Here is a 15,998-nt window from a genome sequence, read left to right as displayed (position 1 = left end):
CAAAACAGTCTTATCTTCCAGTCATCCATGTTGCTATGCTTTATGGCTCACAGAAAACCTTGTTTTTCCACTACACCTTGTAAAACACTTGTTCCCTGCAGACTAGGACATGCAGTTGTGAAGACGGATACACTGAAGTGATGTCCTCCGATGGCACACTCCAGCAGTGCACTCTCATCCCGGTGGTGGTCATCCCCACCATGGAGGACAAAAAGGGAGATGTGAAAACCAGTCGAGCTGTGAACCCTACCCAGCCTTCCAGTAACCAGACAGGACGAGGAAGGACCTGGTTTCTGCAGCCTTTTGGGCCAGGTGAAGTCATGCAATGAGCAGTTCTTAGTGCTAAGTACTGCTGCAGGGTCTGGCATTTATATTTTTGTATACCTAGGAAGACCAGAAAAACCCTTGACTGTTCATTTAAGAAGGCAGACATGTACTCTCACTGAAAACAAAGGAAGATACATAAGTAAACACCTAGCCCTCTCACTACTCCATCAATATATTTAGAGAAATCATATATTGCAGATTTCCTTTTAGTCATTCTACCTGTTAAAATTCACAGAACCTATTTGAAATGTGACTGCCAGTTTGCTGCAAAGATGCAAGCCAATATATTAAATGGTGGTGTCTTAACCAGTAATTCTCTTGACAGAGGAATGAAAGGATAGCACTGAAGAATGCAAATAGTAAAGGCTTCTTAAAATTTGCAGACAAAGCACAAATTGTAGGAAAATAATTGGTATAGGTATGCTAATGCTTTTCTGACATCCATATTTATACTAATTCATGTTAGTCAAATGCTAACCATATTACTGATATTTAACATAGGCCTGCTCTAAGTCTCTACGAGCAATATTTGCTTTTATGATGGACCGTGTTTTTAGAGGTGGGAAAAAACTTACATGCAAGAATGACATAAAATATAAGTTATTTAATAAAAAATACTTCATAAAGTCCATCATATAATCAGATGTCAGTAAATATTTTTAGTCCTACTAAATATTTAGATTAAAAAATTAACAAAATACTTTCACATAAGAGATATGTTGCTTGTCCAAAATATTATTAATATGAAAGAGGGCAATTGGTTATCATCTTCAGTGTCTCTTAAGTCACATAGGGCTAAATATACTAACATACTTGTGTATTAATGTGGTCATTTATTTCTAAAGGGTTTTTTGATTCTTCCTCATTTCTAAAGGGTTTTTTGATGTTTTTAATTGCAGAATTGAAAGTAATATCTTTACATGCATAATCCATAAGGTATTTCAAGTTGAGATTTATAAAAGTATTTCTAATATGCAGATTAAATAATATTTGGGCTAGAAATTAGAAATACTTACATTAGATCCGATTAGTCCTACTAGTATTTACTATTATTTGTATTTTGATATTATATTTGATGCCTGCAATAAAATGGTCTTTACTCCAAGTACTTTATTCAACAATAAAAAATAGAAAATTAAACTTTTCTGGTCCTCTTTTAAAAAATAGCATCTTTCCAAATATGTTATCATTTACTCATTTTAGCTAACCACTCCTGAAATTGCCAGAGGGCATTTTGTAGCATGCAGAGTGATAGCAATAAGCAAATATCAGACAGTCACCTTCAACAGTTTAGGAATATGAATGCTCATGTGAGCTCAGGGAGGGTTTTGGAGCAAAGTACATTTGAGAAACTTCATGAAATCTCACCAGTTTTATGTAATTCGAGTTGGGAAAGAGACATAGCTCAGTACAGATAATCTTAATCATACTCAATAGAACTAATACTTTCTGCAGTGAAGCTATGAGCAAATGTGAGAGAAAGTGAGTATTTTCCAATTCTGATGAGATTTAGGCTTGATTGTTTTATTTCACGATTGGATATATATTGGAAAGGTTTGGGTTTACTCTGGCATGATTATTTTTTTTCCTCACAGTTTCTAAGTCTAGATTTAAAATAGGTCTTTCATTTTCTTCCACAAATTACATTGCAGCTCCAGAAATGAAGGTATTAAAACTGTCCTCTTCAGGTGTCTGGGCTGAGGTATTACCACAAAAAGTTGAATCTGAGATGCCAAGTCCCTTGCATACTTAGAAATAATCTGTCCAGAGAGAATTCAGAAAGCCTGAGTCAGAGGTCAGTAGGTGCATAATAGGAATGACCTCATTAGCAGAGTTCCTTGCTTTGACAAAAACAAATAAATCTGTATACAAGACATTGACAGCCTTTTTTTCAAGGAGATGTTACTATTTTAAAAGAAGCCAACCTGAAAAAAACCTAAGCCTCTTACATTTACCAATGGAAATAAACTAAGGAGAGAGGAAACTAACCTATTTAGCAGTACTAAAGTCTGAATTCTTCTCATTGATATTATTGTATCATAGGATATGTCAGGTCAAATCTGTTGTTCCATTAATCTTTAATAGATCAGTTATTTCAGTTATGTCAGTTATTATCAGTTATAATGTTTCATTAGGTTGATTAAGGTAATGAAGGGAAAATGTTCTGATATTGATTAGTCTTGAATAACTTGTCCACATGGCAGCAAGACTTTGCATTGCTGCAGAGCAGAAGGCCTGAGCTTAACTCAGGCATAGCAATGGAGAGCACTACTGTGTAACCAAGCAATCTTAATCTAACTTCTGTTAATATTATTGTGGAAATAAAAACTGCATTGATGGTGTCTTTTGGTTCTGAAGAGCTAACAAGAAGCGCTAAGTGTTTGGTCAAAAAAATTTTAGCTGTATTTCCTTACATTGAAAATACACACAACTTCATGAAATAAAACTTGTACCACTTGAATATGAAATAATTCCATTTTATAAGGGTGATTTTTTTAATTGTCAAGGAGATGCAACAAGGCTAGCTAATCCCCTGGAAAACAATGCTTGAAAAAGCCATTTAGAAATTTGAAAAATGAGTTGGATAAAACTAGTGAGTCAAAAAGCATGTGCTCTTTTAGTTGTGATGTGATCACTTGGGGGCAGAGCAAAACCCCAAAGACAAAGCCACATCATTTTCCTCATAGACATGGGTGCACCTGAGACAAGAAGGAGAGTGGTATGTATGCCCAAACCTCCAGGGACATCATGTCCAAAATACAAACTGCACAGGCTGCACATAAATACAGTCCTTATCGACACACAGTTGTTTTATTTAGGAGCATGGGCTGGGGTTTTTTGGTGTATTTTTATTTTGTGAGGAGAAGCTATTTATAACAGAAAAACTTGCATTTAGTAGGGAAAGAAATTTTAAAATGTTGCTATTTTTTGCAGTAGTAGAAGCTGTGTATGTGCAGCTAAGGGATGGATGACGTACAGCATGCTAAAGACATTTAAAACCATACAAGTAAATAGGAACAAGAATTAAAATAACAGACAGATTGCTTTACCAGAGCTAGAATAGAAAGTGATACTAAATGAGTCCCAGGCTGATGCACTGCCCTGTGATCCCACTGAGGGATTGCTCACTACCACAGGGCCCCAAAGCTGAGTTTATGGGTCTCTGACCTGCTGCCTCTGCCCCAGATCTCAGTTCCATTTGAATTATCCTGACTCCAACTGAAAAGCAGAGCAGAGAGAAGTCATTGCTCAGTTATTTAACAATATTTACTCTGATTAAACTGTAATTGCTAGTCAAGACATTTATTTTGGTTTATTAAAGTATTTCTATGCTATATCAGAACTAATAATTCAACTAGACTAACTCAAACACTACTGACTAACATTCATTCCTTTTAGATGGGAGGCTGAAGACCTGGGTTTATGGTGTAGCTGCTGGTGCATTTGTTTTACTCATCTTTATTGTTTCTATGATCTATCTAGCCTGGTGAGTTCTTTAATTATTTATAAGAAAACAGTCCCCTCACAGACTGTAATGAAAATGTTTACATCAGCTGCTGTAGAAACTGCAGACCCTTCTGTGAACTGCAGTGTTTAATTTGCCTTGTCCTTTTGTCCAGACTCCGGTTAGCAGATTCTGGTTACTCTCTAGATGATGGATCACCACATGCTCTTCTGAGGGTATAAGAACTTACAAACATGGGGTAGCTTAGTGTACAGCTCATTTTTGTTCAGTTTATCTTGGTTGTTATATACAATGTCTAGAATAATTTTATTGTGTCTGTATCAAAAAATGCTGAGAGAAATGGCACCAAGGACATTGAGTAACCAGACAAATAATATTTTATATCTGACAAGATATAGAGATACAGAACCAGACAAAATCTTAAAGCTTTCTCATCTTTTTAATACATGAAAGAATTCTTTTTTGAACAAGTCACCTTTGAGAATGTGCTCCCTGAAGTTTTCTAGGTCCTGTTTGGAATTTCTGATCCAGCTGTCAGTACAGGTAAAAGGTGAGGGAAGTGTAGTCATATACATCAGGCTCTTGGCTGTACTGCATTAGTAGGCATTTGGGGAGCTTCTGGGTATGTTTGCCATTCAGTAAACTTTGCCCAAAACCTCACTTCTGTCTAGGTAATATAAAAATTCATTGGGGTTTTTTGGTTGATTTTTTTTTTGTTTGATTCATTATTTGTTTTTTGTGGGTTTGTTTGCTTTGTTGTTTATTTTGGTTTTGTTGTTGTGGTTTGTTTGTTTGGATTTTCTTTGTGGTCTTTCTGTTTTGATTAGTTGGTTTGGGGGGGTGGGGCTTGAGGAAAAAGGAAATCCATTAGCATTCAACAACACTGCAGATTATTTGGACTGGAAACTGTGGCTACTGCAAGTGATTGTAACAAAAAGTTTTGTATGAAAGATTCAGATGTGAGCAGCCTAAGCAACATGGCTGAAATAAGATTTTGGATAAGACTGAGAATGCACAGGCCTGATTTAAAGAAATGCTTACATTACACTCTAAAAGAAGATTAGCACTAAAGCACGGATAAACATTCATTTTCCTTTGGCCTGGTAATTTTTTTAAACTTTATCAAATGGATTGGAAATACTGCTGGATTAAAATCTAATTCAAGGCTAGACAAGGAATATTATGTCAAACAACCATATACCTGCTATTAATGACTGGTTTGATTATAACATCTAGAATTAATTGTAGGCATTCCAGCAAGTATAATGAGATAGAACCAATCAAAAGATGGATCTTTCCTGTGGAAACCCTTGATGTGTCAAGAGCAGTTTAATATTTGAGTCACGTAATTTAAAAGAACCTGATTGCAGCTTTGATACATGACCAAATATTGGATGGCAGGCTCTGAATTCTTCTGAAAACTGGGTCATGTTGCAGGAGTACCTGCCAAGGATTTCATCAAGTCACATCAGCATCATAACAGCTTTTTTCTGAACAACTGAATTAGATATTGCTTTGCATTGATAAAGGGATAATTAGTGATCCCAGTGAAGGTTTTAAGGTTATAGCTTTTATAAACAAACAACTGAATGCATTATCAGCATGTTCATCTTTCATTTAAGACTTTTGTATGTTATTAGTTGCTTTTTTCTATTTACAAATAATCTTATTGTTTCAGCAAAAAGCCAAAGAAGCCCCAGAGAAGGCAGAACAACCGACTGAAACCTTTAACCTTGGCTTATGATGGAGATGCAGACATGTAAACTACAGCTTCTCATGGTGACAAATGGAGTCTAAACTATAGGAATGAAATCAGAAGGTGTCCAAAGCCACAGGGATTTTCTATGGAGTGGATTAAGTGTTTTGAATTTTTCTTTTTTGTAACTGCACCACAGATAAAGAAGGATGGATTTCATAATGCCTACTGATATTCAAGGTATTATTGCTTTACTTTAGACCATCAGCACCAAGAAATCAGGCAGAATCACATTAATAGACTGCAGTTGGAGATTTGTGGTGTTTCCTCAGTCTTAGAACTGAGCACCACTTCTGCCTCCAGAATGCTGTATCTGACATAGTATTAACACTTGGAAGCCCCTGCATCATTAACCAAGTATAATCAGTACGCATGAGGAGTTTGTACCAAGCTGTCTATGACTCTTTATATTCAAACATAACATATATACTCGGTTGAACCATATGTATTATTCTATCAGATTATATATGTGATGGAGAGCATTTTAGTGCTTAGTACAATATTAACTTTTAACTGGGATTAACCCACTGAGCAAGTTCAACAGTTTGCCAGTTGATGATAACTTGTGTTAACCTGCATTTCAGAGGGCAATGACTCACTTGCAAAATTCTGTCCTGTTACCACTCCAAATTATAAAGGCCTCATGTGTACATCCAGAGAGGAGGCGTTCTCAGATTCACTATTTTCTAGTGGTTGGTGTCTGGAAAAAATACCTGCTGTAAATGTTACAATAAGTTTCTACTTTCTCTAACTCAAACTGTTGCCTGCATCTTTTTTGCTACATGTAAGGCAAATTTTTGCACTATATTAGTGCAGCATGATATGCACTTAACTAGTATTGCCATAGAAACTGCCTCTTTTCAGAAAGGATAATGATGTATCTTGTGCAAGGAGTGTCAAGCAGACAGGTCTTGAATCCTGAAGAGAGTAGTGTTCAGTTTGGACTGCGACGGGATGGAATCAGCTACGACGTTTGCTGTACACACACCGTTCCTCATCACAGCAGCCATTGTACTCTACACCATGGCAGTAATACAACTGTCTAGTTTCTTGCCCCATCTACCTATACTGGTATAAATTGTCCTGCTGGTTTCTAACTGTACTTTGTAGGTTGTTTATGACTAGATTTTTTATATTTGTTAACTTTGTTAGAAAAAAAAAGAAAAGAAAAGAAAAGTGGTTGCCCTGTAATCCTGAGTGACATACTTCTTGTCTAAAAAAGTGTTCTGATTGTTCAACTAAAATAAAATGGTTTTACTTTTCTTTCCTTCTGTTAATGAGAGCTCTTTCACTGTTACTGGCAGTGCAATACTCAGAGATGTTTTGTCTTTTCTAATTAGGATAATTCAACAAACTCTTTTAATTATTCAGTTAAACTTCTGAGTGTACTGGCAAGTAAACAATAAGATCAATAGTTCTGCCATTTTAATACTCATGACTTTAAAAAAAACTCTGGCAGTATGAAAACTCATTGTTAACCTCTTCCATGCTTATGGCTTTTCAGTGTTAGGCTTCCAAGATGAAGCTCATTGACTTGCCACTCATGTGACATGGCTGTTACGGATGTGCTCCATGACCTGAGAAGGGTTATTCTCCTCAAATGGCTTCTGTGTGCAGCCGGAACGTACAAGTGACTGTGCCACTACTAAGCAATACAAAACTTTATCAGGCAACCTCTCAAAAAGAATTGTTACATAAAGTTCAATATTGGGTTCTCAGGTCTTTTTTATAACCTAAACCACTTCTGCCTACTCATCACTCTATTTACTCAAGAAGCACCAGTTTTTGCACACTGAGTGAAACTAGCTTTGCAAACTTTGGCCCAGATCCACTAAAATCAATGACAAGACTCTCATGGACATCAATGGGTAATATCCGTTCTTAAAAATACACACCTTTGTTCTATGTAGAATAATTCTTGAAACCAATGAGCATTTTGTGGATATTCAAGAGAGATTATGGTCCTACTTTAACTTAGCTGCCATAATACCAGTGTGGTGTTACTGCATCAAGAATATTACCTTCATCCCACTGTGTAGGTTTTCCCCAAATGGGAATGATGAGCAGAGGAATAATGGTAACAACATTTGGTGCAGGTTTAATTTCTCATTTTATACCTTGATCCAGTTGCAGCTGATGAAGTTTCATGGCTGCCTGCCACAGCAGTGGTTCATTCCTATATGTGTTTGAGGACTTCAGGAGTATTCAGTCTTACATCATTTTGTAAAGATCCATTGCAAAAATACCAATCTTGATAATTTTAATTTTCAGCATTCTTGAGTAGAAAGCAACAAAAACCTGCTTGGTTCCTCTTTTGTCAGATATTAAAAAAAAAACATGGAAAAATGATAAAGTATTAAAGAACAATAACTACATGGGGAGACAGATTTTAATAATGATTTCTGGTTTTTAAGAAGTCTGATTCTGTGTTGTCGAATAGTTTTGAACCAAGAGGGCATTGAGGGAACAGGGTTTCTTTCACTGGCAATGAGTCATCTTTATTTATGACACTGGCTGGTCTTAGCAGGAGCTGCTGCCTAGTTCTTGCCTTGAAGAATTTTATGTCCTAAATCTAAGTATTTATTAACTTAAAGTTAAAGGTATGCCATCTCCTTTTCCTTACCACATTTAATGGATAAACAGAGAGATAGGAGGGTTTTTAAAGTCTGTTTGGCCTTTGCAATCCATGCAAGTATTTTAGTATGTGTTACACTTTAATCAGTGAATATCTGGTGCCCATCTGCATCATACTAGGGCTGCATTTAAAATCTAGAGTGTGTTTTTATTATTATTTTTTCTGTGAACAAAGTGCATGGAAATTTGAAGCCAGAGTGGCTTCCCTCATTATCAAGGAAAAAATACTAGGCTGTAAGGGAGGCTGAAATTTTATGTAAATCTAAATGTTGCAAAGGTGATTAAGCCCTCTAGCATTGAAACAGAAGTAAATAATCTGTGAATTATCCATATAGAATGAAAAGCAATTTGCTTTAAAAATCAGAGTGCTTCTACAAATCCAGTGCCTAAAGCAGCCACTACTGTAGATTATTAGTTTGTGAAAGTAATGTTTCCAGTGATCAAATAAACATTCAGAAAATAGCAAAGTAGATATTTTCCTGTCAATGTGGTGGTTTATATTTTTCTTTTTTAAACTGTAGTTTCTAGCTTACTGTGTCTGCTTTGAGTCCTGGAGCAGTTCCTTTTTGAAGCTTTGATGCAACTGCACAAGCCTGTTTATATTTGGTATAAAGCATCAATTTTGAAACCCCCTTCCTCCTACCAAAATGTAATAAATTTTTTTTCCAATCTTACAATTTGAAGAGAGCAATTTAAAAACTCTATGTGTAAATCACTGTAAAATATACTTTGAATTAAATGGAAATCTGTCTTTTTACCTTATGTAAATCATTAAGAGTTAAAAGTTTATTTTGCCTAACTTAATTTACTTGAATATTTATTTTGTAGAACGAGGAGGCAGCTGTCTGAGGAATGTTTACTTTTTTTTTGTTAATGTTAATTTGTAAATTGTGTAATGCATTTTTATTTTTTAAATTATGTACATTTCTTTTTTAATGCACAAAATGTTTACGTACAGCTACTACTGCAAATTTGTGTATATTGTCACTAAGCTTTATTCAGTTAATACAGATGATGGGAAAATGTAACAAGTCTTACATTTTCATCTGGGTTATTTTTACATAACTGATGTATTGCTGACAATAAATATAAACACAAAATCATTTAATGTCTTTTTTTAAATAAATGTAGTATTCTATGCTGGGATAGAGTAACAATAAAAGCCAGATCCCTAAAATATGACCACCTTTTAAATAGTCTCTTCTTTTTTTCTGAAAGGCATTAGCAAACATATTCTCGTTAAAAATTAGTCTTTCCATTTAAAAAGAAAAATTCTTTCTGATGCTATGGTAACAATCAAGTCTGTTGCTACAGTCCTAGTTGACCTGGAAATTTACAAAACATATTTTGTTGACTGATAAATACCCAATAAATGAAATTTTAAAAAATAAACTTTTCTTCCTTGCTACTTTTATATCAGAAAAAACATTTTTGTAGAAAATAAGGGGTGAATCAAGATCTTACTAAAGGACATCTATTCACTTCAACTCAAGCTGTATCTGTTGCTGTCCCTACACAAGAAGAAAAAGAGCAAAAGGGGTCACTTTGCACTTTTTCATAATTGCTCATATTCCATCTGTGTGCTCTCCAAAACTCAATTCTTTTCATGTCCAGTTTTGCTGTGTAATTTACACAACATATCATGGGGGTTTGTCCTGTTTCAGTAGCTATTACCTCCCCAGTAACCTTTCCAAGCTAACCCCTAAAAGATTTAAACACAATTTTGAGAGCACACAACTCTGATTTTCAAGGCATTTCAGGATTTTCACAAGTAACTCCTACCTACATTTTCTCCTGCTGGAATCGACAGAAAAAACCACAAAAGCATTGATCTTGAACTCCCACCTAAAACCTAATAGAGGAATAGAGGAATTTCAAGATCATTTAAATGTGCTTAATTCAATACAAGCAAAAATCTGTAACCAGTTAAAAAACATTTGAGAGAAGAAAATTTAAATTCTAGAGCTTTATTGTTAAATAGCTAGAGTCTTCACATTTAGTGAAGAAAATGTGGTAGGATTTTGGCAACTGTTTGCAAGACTTTTGAATTAATGGGAAAGGGTTGTCTTTATGTTAAAAAGAATCCCAAAAATCATTAGAGGAGAGTATGATTTTCTAGTACAAGTGTGATGAAAGGACATGAAGTGAGGGGTAAATCAAGAGACTTAGGTACGTTTTGTTAATGTTTTAGCCTTCTAGTAATGTGAAAACTATTCACATTACTAGAAGGAATACATTAGAGAATCTAGAAAATCTAGAAAACCTGGAAAATTATCCTGCTGAAACAGAAGTGAACTTGAGCAGCTTGAGCTGTTTGGCACCACTATCAGTTTAGCTACAGAAAATGGTATCTCTAAATCTGATTGTTTTTTGGGGTGTTTTTTGGTGGGTTTTTTTTGTTGTTGTTGTTTGTTTGTTTGGGGTATTTTGTTTTTGTTTTGTTTTTTGTTGTTGTTTGGGTTTTTTTGATACGGGAAAGCTGTCTGTCTATCCAAAAGCAGGTAATGTCCAGGCAGATGAACAAACACTTGCATTTTTTTGGGACAGAGCAGGGATGGGTTGGGTGTGTATGTGTGTGTATCTTAGTCTCTGCTTGCCCATTCATTTATTTTTCAGCAGAGGCTGAGGGCGTATCATTTTGCTTACCTTCATTCGGGCAGTGCCCCTGGCTGTGGAGGGCATTTCCTGTGGGAACATCCTGGTGAAGCATCTCTACATCCTTTTGTAAACAGGCATCTTTTCTGAGTCCTACTTAAACAGAAAAGTGGGGAGGTCTTGGGATTTCTGCTGATCAGAGTGACCCCAAGATGCATTAGAAAGTCTCTTTTTCCAGCCCAGCAGTCGAAGAAGGAGTCAGGATTCTTCTGTTCTCGTTCTCAAGGTTGTTTATCGTTTCTTATCTATAAAATTCTTTCTCTGGCCTGCCCAGGTCTGTTCAGCAGGTCAGACAGAGGCACACTGATGCCCTCAGGGCGGTGTTATTTTTTATAGTAAAAACTACTTGTACATTATTTATAATAGTTTCCCAATACCTATCACCTATGTTAGACAATGAGTTTCTACCTTAAACCAAGCCAAAAGTGCCAGCATCACCCAGAACATGGAGGTTAGGAAGAAGAAAGAAGAAGGACAGGGTACACCCAAATTCCTCCATCTTGTGACACTGAGCCCCCGTTCTAAAAACCCCAAAAATCTATTTTTCACCTCGTGACAAACTAACTATTATTTTACTTAAACTTTCTTGACTTGTAATTCTTCATACAAAGGTGATAATTTGCTCCATGGGTCAAAATTAAAGTCACAGGTGTCTTGGGCTCTGTGCCAAGGTCTCTGAGCCCCTTGGCAGGGGCACGAGCCATCCAGTGTCGCAGACATCTCTTTATGAAAAATCTTTTCTCAGGATTGTTCCTGCTGAAGCTGAGAAGTTTCAGCAACGAGATGTAAACAATGGTTATCTGCTGCTGTGGAATGCAACAGGTCTGTCTGGATTGGCCCATCTTGGATGTTTATAATTAATGGCCAATCAAGGACCAAGCTCTCTTGGACAGAGTCTGAGAGAGCTGCTTTTGTTATCATTCTTTCTTTTCTATTCTTAGCTTAGCCTTCTGATGAAACATTTCCTTCTATTTCTTTTTAGTATAGTTATAATGTAATATATATATCATAAAATAATAAATCAAGCCTTCTGGACATGGAGTCAACACTCTCATCTCTTCCCTCAATCAAGAACCCCTGTGACCACTGTCACAATCCAGGACAGCCAGAGAGATGTCCTGAGTTCTGACAGGAAGGCTTACTTCATGGTACATCTTAAATGGCATTGGGCATATGCCATTCCTCTTTGTGCTGTCAGGCAGCTCTGTCCTGGGACAGGGCTGAGCCTCATGAGAGCACAGCAGTGTCAGGGTGATAGGTTTTTAACACCAACCTGTGGCTAAATCCACAGCCCTGACCCTTCCAGCCTGAAGAACAAGCCATTTCTGGGACTGATATTCTGAGCTGCCTTGGCAAGTTGATGCTGTTGGATGCTGCCTAATGCTGCTTGTCCTGGTTTGGTCAGGTAACAGCTCTGCTGGAAAGGGGTGGGTGGAAAACGTGCTGAGCACAGCTCAGCTGCAGACCCTGGCACTGAGGGAGGCAGAGCACACAGCTTGCATGGACAGAGCTCAAAGGAGGTTATTGTACCCCCCACCCTCCAGCCTTCTTAAGGCTCTGCTGGGAGCCCCAGGACTGATTTGGACCCCCTTTAGGCAAGGGAAAAGCCCTTTGATTTGTCACTGTGGTGAAGGTAAAACTTAGCCACAGGATCATAATCCATGATCATAGCTCTTGTTGTTTTCCATTTTAAAAGAAATCTCATTTCAAACTGCTCAAGTACTAAACCTGTTTGGGTTGATGTATCTAAAAATCTTTGTTTTTTCTGAGAAAATAAGATTTGGTACTTGTCCATTTATAGATGAGGGGTTAGAGGCTCCCATGTCTGTTTTAACATTTTGTGGACTTTATTCAGAACTTAGCCCTTAAATTTATCAGAATTATATCCTGAAATTGCAATTATAAAATTAATGAGGTTTTCTTTTATTTTCAAAACTACCCTTCAGAGTATCATATAATACTTTAAAATGGCAAAAAGTTGTTTCTCAATCAGTTTTGTTTAGCTTACAAATAAAAAATGTTTCATCACAATTTCAGTGTTGCATTTCAAAACAAATATGATTTTTTCCTTCTCTGAATAATTACAATTAGAAAGCAAACCCTCTTTCTTACCTATACATGTCAAAATGTGACTTAATTCTCAGCTTCTTAACTCCTTCCAGTGCTGCTCCTTAAGATATCTATAGGGAAATAGCAATATGGTTTGAGCCTGGGACCAGAATTTAGTTAACAGTTCTGTGACTGGTGGTCCAGTACTGACAGATTATTTTTAATGCACTGCCCAATGAAGTCCCACAAAAACCTCTCCCAGGCTGAACCCAAACTAATTTACACAACCTGTACCATGTAAAACTATGAAATTGACATACAAGACAAAGGGTTACATAAGGTGTCTTGCTTTCCTACTCTAACTCAATTCCCTGAACAGCTTTATTCCCGTGCCCCCATTGTGTCTCGATGCTTGACACAACTGCCAGATTTCAGCCTTATGTGGAACTTTTCTGATTTGCACTGAGTGCTATCATAGCCTTAATTCTCTTTTGATGTGTCTTCTCACTCTTAAGATTGCACTGAGGCAACAAGAGTTGCCAGTTGACAACTTACAAGTACATGAAAACACACTGTCAAAAGTAAAAACGTGCATGTTTAAAATGTGGATTTTAAAGCTGAAGCAATTTTTTCCTCTCTTCCTGCAACTAAAGAAGCAACTTAGAAACCTTGAAGATACCAAACTCTATGTATTTTAATAATGTCATTCTATTGTTGTTTACATTTTTCTCTACTGTCTCCCTTTTATACTCATTTTGTGCAAATTTTAATTGTAAAATCATAGTAAGGGCTCTCTCTTCTGTGTGTATTAATAGGAGGGAGAAGTCTCTCTTTGAAATCCTAACTGTGATATGACAATAAACAATCATTAGCATAAGCTCAAATTCTCATTACCTATTATTTTTCCAAGAATTCCAGGGTGAAATCTTGGCGTGCTAGTTTGGAAATATTCTTAGGCTGTAACATCCCTGAAGAGTGAATCACCACAGGAATCAAACAACATCCCTATTCCATGAGCAACTCTGTGGCAGGAGGTTATTCACATTTCCTGTTTTGGAATGTGATTTTAAACACACATGGATGTTCTGCTTTTAGTTACTTTATCTATAAGCTATACCAACAACTTAAAGCCATGGGTAGTACAGATGATCTTGAAGTATATTTAAAATAGTTTCTAAGAGGTGTCTAGCATCATCCATGTGTTAAGAGAGATGTGCTCAGGTAGATATCCTGTATGCAAAGTCAGGAGTGACATCTCCATACATGTATCTTTCAATTTTGGATCTCATTTTCAGTTTTGATTTTCCACAAAATGCAATTGTCATAATTTAATTTGGTTTTTACTGAGATCATAGAGATTAAAACACTTCATGTACTCAGTACTGAGGAAAATTATTTCTCAGCCCCAGGTCTGCTCCTTTTCAGCCAGAGGGCTGAACCCATGTAACCTCCAATTTGGTTATTAGTCCCCAAAACATAAACTAGCAGTTATTAATAAAGGCCCTGTGATCTACTAGCAAAGAAACAATTTCCCATAGAGAGTCTGACTCCCACCATAGTCTGAAAAACTGGTAGGAAATCAAGTTCCACTGATTCAGTCTTACCTGTTTTTAACAAAATAATGTTGGTGTCTTCCTTACTGCTTTGTTTCTTCAATCTTCACAATGAAGAATTCTGTAGCTCCATTTTGTGAGAGGAAATTGGTGACACCAGGATTCATTCAGCCAAGGAAAGAAAAAAATAATTAGCTGGCAGTTTTGTGACTGCCTGAAGTTGAATTTAATGAACTGCAGCAAAAGCTTTCTGGAACATTAGAGCAGCAGCTGGAGCTAAATCCTAGATTTCTGTCTTAAATGGCCTTCACTTACAAGTTGATGAGCAAAACATTAGTAGCAGTCATTTGTTCAGTTTTACAGAAATATAAAAGGAAGGTTTGCAGCACAAGTGAGAAGTTAATTGTCAATCTCACACACTCTCCAATCCTATTGCAGAACTGCAGTGCTGAAAAGCCAGAGCAGAGGTCTAATGGCCTAAAGACTGCAAATGGGCTCCTTCAGAATGGCAAAACATTATTTACATTGAAAATTGCCATACTCCATCTGTCTAACTGCATTCACTTTGAAATGAGGTGGTACTGCAGTGACAAGGCTTTCATCTGCCACCTTAGATCAATGAAATGGCAGTACAGTAGGTTTCTCCAGAATACCTCATGGGTCTCATCAAAATGCTGTGCCATGACATCTTAAAAATGCCTTTATGTTTAACAAATTCTTATGAGCTATGGAGCTGTCTGCTATTATTTAAGGATTCATATACCAATAATAACATTATAGGGATTATAAGAAAATAATAAAAGTGTTAATACCATTTATTATTACTTGATTTACATTGTTTAAAGCTTTTTTATGTTCTCCTTAAGCAGTTGTCAATTAGCATGCAAAGCATCCTGGGCAGTGTCTGCTTAACTGCACTGAATTGTGTGTATAAAAAGAAATCACATATCCTGCAACAGGATTGGGAGGGTTGTTGGTTTGCTGATTTTTATTTTTTTTTAGTAGTAGTAGGGGCACAGGGAAATTAAATAAAAATACACTAAATTGCTTTTAAAGAGGGAAAACATATTTTAAAGAATTCTCTAAATCACTGTATTCAAATCACTTTTCAAAAAAGCCTCCCAGATCTACCATTTACCATACAATCCCTAAGGGCAAGGAAGTTCATTGTGGTCTCAGTTTCTCTGTGGAGAGTTGGCACAATCGATGTCTTCAAATTCTCAGAGTCTTTTTCTTTTCTTCTTTTTCTTTTTTGTTTGTTTGGTTAGTTGGTTGGTTTGGGTTTTTATTTGTTTTTGTTTGTTTGTTTTGGGAGGAGGTTTGGTTGGTTGGTTTAATTTTGGGGTTTTCTTGTTGTTTTGCAGGTGGGTTTTTTTTGGGGGGGGGTGGGTTTATTTGGGTGTGGGAGGGAGGAGAATCTTTCCAATTGTTCTATTCATCAACATTGTACATATTTGACTGTCAGACACATGTATCCACATCCATGTGTTTTTATTCTACATCCATGTGGTTTTTTCTTATTTATTATTTATTCTGTAAGTCTTTTAACCCAGGTAAA

At 36.3% G+C, this 15,998-nt stretch overlaps 1 protein-coding gene across 3 annotated transcripts in view; it reads left to right on the top strand.

Moving 5' to 3' along the window:
* THSD7A (thrombospondin type 1 domain containing 7A) overlaps positions 1-9,575 on the top strand; it is a 273,595-nt gene extending 264,020 nt beyond the window's left edge. For all 3 annotated transcript variants that reach the window (XM_030971359.1, XM_030971358.1, XM_030971360.1), the window contains 3 exons: positions 102-312; positions 3,727-3,814; positions 5,472-9,575. In XM_030971359.1, coding sequence (XP_030827219.1) covers positions 102-312; positions 3,727-3,814; positions 5,472-5,556 — 384 coding nt within the window. In that variant the 3' untranslated portion in view covers positions 5,557-9,575. The remainder of the gene's footprint in view (positions 1-101; positions 313-3,726; positions 3,815-5,471) is intronic.
* The last annotated feature ends 6,423 nt before the right edge of the window (positions 9,576-15,998 follow it).

This window comes from Camarhynchus parvulus, chromosome 2 (genome assembly GCF_901933205.1).
Source record: "Camarhynchus parvulus chromosome 2, STF_HiC, whole genome shotgun sequence".
Classification (NCBI taxonomy): domain Eukaryota; kingdom Metazoa; phylum Chordata; class Aves; order Passeriformes; family Thraupidae; genus Camarhynchus; species Camarhynchus parvulus.
Note: the sequence above shows the minus strand (reverse complement) of the source record. Positions and strands in the feature narration are given on the sequence as shown.